The sequence below is a fragment of the Benincasa hispida genome, chromosome 7, assembly GCF_009727055.1.
Source record: "Benincasa hispida cultivar B227 chromosome 7, ASM972705v1, whole genome shotgun sequence".
Lineage (NCBI taxonomy): Eukaryota > Viridiplantae > Streptophyta > Magnoliopsida > Cucurbitales > Cucurbitaceae > Benincasa > Benincasa hispida.
The window spans coordinates 41,713,439-41,717,474 of record NC_052355.1 but is presented as its reverse complement, the minus strand read 5'-3'; the positions used below and the strand labels follow the sequence as shown (position 1 = coordinate 41,717,474).

Below are 4,036 nucleotides of genomic sequence, written 5' to 3'. Positions count from 1 at the left end.
TTTGTTTTAGTTTTAAGTTTTTAAAATTAAGTTCAATGATTTTCGTCTTAAGAATGGAATTTTTAACCAAATTTTAAGAACAATTTTAAATTTTCAAAACTTGACTTTTATCTTTGAAAACTCATATTTTTCTGTCTTTATTTATTTTTTTTTCGAATCCTTTTATTAAAATGAGTCCAAAAAACAAAAGTTGTTTTTGGGAGAACTAAAAGGCTGTGTTTCTGGGACCTGTGCGATCATTTGATGACCAATTAATTTTTTGTTTTTAGTTTTTAATTTCTAGTTTTTTAAAAACATGTATGTTTGGTTTCTAATTGAGTTTTCTGTTTTTTAATTTCAAAATAATTAAAAAAAAATACATTTTTAAAAATAGTTTATGTTTTTTAAAAAATAGTTCATGTTTATATTATATTAAACCTGATGAAAGAAAGTATTAAAATTTCTTTGTTCTCTGGTGGTCCACGTAGTCGTCCTCCGAGTCATATTGCATGCTCTATGCTACTTGAGCACCATAGTGGAGACAAAACAATGTAAATTTGTTGAGTTCATTGTAATTGTTTTCATCGTTTCTTACTCTCCTATAATTTTCTCTTACAAAAATAAATTATTTTCATGTATTTTATCAATATATTTAATTTTGATTTTTTCATTTAATTTAAAATTAATCAGTCCATTTAAAAATATTGATATTGTTTTACCATATTTCTAAACAAAAATAATGAGAAAATAAAAAGAGAAAATTTCCATAACTATAGTACCACGTTTTCCCTGAAAAAAAGTAATCACATCATCTCCTGCCTTTACAAACTTTTTCCCCACAAAATGAAACATTTTTCAGAAAAATATAAAGTGAAACTGTAGAAATTCCCCATAGCCATATTCCCTACCCCAAATTTCTTTTTATATATATGTTAGATTATATAATTAAATTTATAGGTGAATTAGTGATTTAATATAGTATCAGAGCAAGTTATTTGGAGGTGTTCAAAACCATGCAACGGTATTTCTTCTCCCAGTTAATCTTAATTTTCACTTGTTGGATTTTTTTTCATATATATTTCAAGTCCACGGATGAGGAAAGTGTTAGATAATATAATTAAATTTATCTTCACTCAGTTGATATTTTCCATCAACAACTATACTTCAAACCTTGCATACATGATACGTAGGTTCCTTGGTAAAGTATCATTCTTTCAATATAAAAATTTAAAATAAAAAAAAAAAATAGTCTTTTCACTACATTAAACTAAACCTTATCCCAATTCAATACGATGGGAAGAAAAAAGAATAAAAAAAGAGTGATTTTTCCTTGCACCTTCGTGGGCAATCGATGCCCTGTGGCCCCTATAAATAGATCATCATCCATAACCTTTTCCCTTCAAAATTCAAAAGCCCTCTATTTTTCTCTTCTTTAAAATCTGAGATTCAATCTTCAAATTCTGAGATTCAATCTTCAAATATGGTGTCTGCGGCCGAACAGAATAACGGTTCAAAATTAGTGGAAGCAAAGGAAGATCAGGCGGCGGCGGCGCCGACCCCGCAAGTAGCCGTGGCAATTTGTTTGTTGCGAGGCAAACGGATTCTCATGGGGCGTCGACTTGTGTCCATTGGCAACTCTAAATATTCTCTCCCAAGTGGTCATCTCGAATTTGGTTAGTTAATTTGTTAACGACTACGGTTTAAGATACACTCGAGTATTTATTGTTAACTTCAAATTTTCAATGCGTGGCAGGAGAGAATTTTGAAGAATGTGCAGCACGAGAATTAAAAGAAGAGACGGGTTTAGATATCGAGAAGATTGAGTTTTTGAAAGTGACGAATAATTTATTCTTGGACCAACCAAGACAAGCTCATTATGTGGTGGTGTTTGTGCGGGCAGTCCTGGCAGATCCCACACAAACTCCACTTAATCTTGAACCTGAGAAATGTGATGGTTGGGATTGGTATGAATGGGACAATCTTCCCCAGCCTCTGTTTGGTCCTATCAAGAAAATGGTCATGGATGGCTTTAATCCTTTCCCACAATAAGCTAAGCCACCTAGGGTTGGATTTCGGTCTCGTCCGATCCGGTCAGATTGATTAAAATCACAAATGTACCTTAATATGTATTTAATTTTCTTCTTCTTCAAATGGCTAATGTTGGAATTAAAATATATGTCTTAGTTCTACTAAAATTTATAAGATTGCCTTACGATGTAATACTAAAATATTGCATATTTGAACGAATGTGGTCACTTTTTATTGTGTGATTGAAATTTGGATGGATTCATGAAATCAACCTTTTTTTTTTAATATTGTTTGACTAGAGAAGTCTCTACTTGAACAGTTGAACTATAATGTGGAAGGAACAAAACAAACAAAAAAGCTCTTGACACTTCTAGGAAGTATTTTCTTTTTTGTACAAGTCTTAAAAAGTATTTAATAATGGTGTGCCCTCTATGACATAAATATATCTATTTAACAACATAGCCAAAGATTGAGTGAAAAGAGTGAAAAGATCCTTTTAATGATTAGAATTGGTTATCTTCATGTTTCTTTTTTAAACTGTTTTTCTACCATGTGATTATTTTGTGGATTCTTCTGTATTTGCAGCTTTAGTTTTAGTTGGAAATGGAGTTCATTATGATTTTCGGGAATGCTCAAGAGGTGGGAATGTTTAACCTCCACAATCTCTATATCAAATGAAATATCTAAATCTCAACCATACTATCACAGTCACAAATATAATAATTACATCTAGAGTAATACCGAATTCCAATGTAAAAGAATTTAGGTATATAACAAAATTTAGATCCAATTTTATGAGTCTATCATGATATATCATATCGTTCGTAGAAATTTATCAACGATAGAGTCTAAAGAGTCTATCATTGATAGACTTTGCTATATTTGGAATTTTTTAAGTTATTGCTATACTCTTAATTATTCTCCCTAAAAGTGCTGCCAATTGTAATTATTTTTAATAGAATGTAAAATATTTAGGAGTTGTTTGGGGCCCAACTATAAATAGATTAGATGGACTATATCTCACTCCATATTTTGGCTCCAATTATAGTAATCGATTTTTTCAACTATTATAACCTTCAAGTAATCCTTTAAAAAAAAACTTGCAATTGACTACAATATTACAATTTTAAATCTCTTTTTGTTACTGTATTAGTCATTTCTACTCATCATCTCTTTCTATTTTTGTTACCGTATTTATTATTTTCTATGTAAACTAAAATAGTTTGCACCCCGAATGCAATTATTATAATCCATAAACTAAAATAGTTCACGTCCTAGATTAGTGATGGTTTGATTAATTTGTTTTAAATTAAAAAATTTTGAGAATATGAACCATTATCATTTTAAGGATAGTTTTGAATTTGGTAAAATGTTTTTAAATGTCAATTTTGATTGGTTCACATTCTAGGGTGACATTTAGATTATAAAACTATTAATTTATTATTATTATTTACTATCCTACAAAAAGGATATATGATACCGGTATAACTTAAATTATACTTAATCATTACTCTAATTTGATGCCACATCCAAATTTCTTAAGTACCAAAACTTTAGTTGTCCCGTATGGAAAATCAGAATGTGTTGTTCGGAGAAGATTGACTAGATGTCAAAATTAAAAAATAAAATAAAATAGAGTCCACTTTCTAAAACTAATGTTATGACCTTTTGTTTAAAGTGAAATCATAGTATTGTCTTTAACTAAAAAAATATAAAAATTTTCTCTCTCCTACATCTTTATCTTCAACCTTCGTGACCGTCAACTGTTTGAGCTTCTACATTTTAAAATCACCACTTTATCTCATCTTTTGTCTCAAAAACTGTTTTGGTTTTCGTATGTTTTTTCTCTGTTAAGAGGGAAATTTGTTCTAAAAATACATGAAAGAAGATGCAATAGTAATTTGCTTAAAATTAGTTTTTCTTCCCTCTTAGAAATCATCTCAAGTTTATTTTTGTGGGCTTGGCCCATGAATTAGAGTCCCAAACCGACTTGAATCATTTCTCGTTGTTGGGCCATTTTTGTTTGGGC

At 29.8% G+C, this 4,036-nt stretch overlaps 1 protein-coding gene across 1 annotated transcript; it reads left to right on the top strand.

Moving 5' to 3' along the window:
• Nucleotides 1-1,370: 1,370 nt before the first annotated feature.
• Nucleotides 1,371-2,242, top strand: LOC120081817 (geranyl diphosphate phosphohydrolase). Its single transcript, XM_039036989.1, has 2 exons — nucleotides 1,371-1,652; nucleotides 1,733-2,242. The coding sequence occupies exons 1-2, from the start codon at nucleotides 1,460-1,462 to the stop codon at nucleotides 2,026-2,028; spliced, it is 489 nt and encodes a 162-aa protein (XP_038892917.1). The 5' UTR covers nucleotides 1,371-1,459; the 3' UTR covers nucleotides 2,029-2,242.
• Nucleotides 2,243-4,036: the final 1,794 nt, after the last annotated feature.

What these genes read in the sequence shown, in the direction of transcription:
- LOC120081817 (XM_039036989.1), top strand. Translation starts at nt 1,460, where the DNA reads ATGGTGTCTGCGGCCGAACAGAATAACGGTTCAAAATTAGTGGAAGCA. An exon ending in AAGTGGTCATCTCGAATTTG is followed by an intron (nt 1,653 to 1,732) that starts GTTAGTTAATTT and finishes AATGCGTGGCAG; the next exon opens with GAGAGAATTTTGAAGAATGT.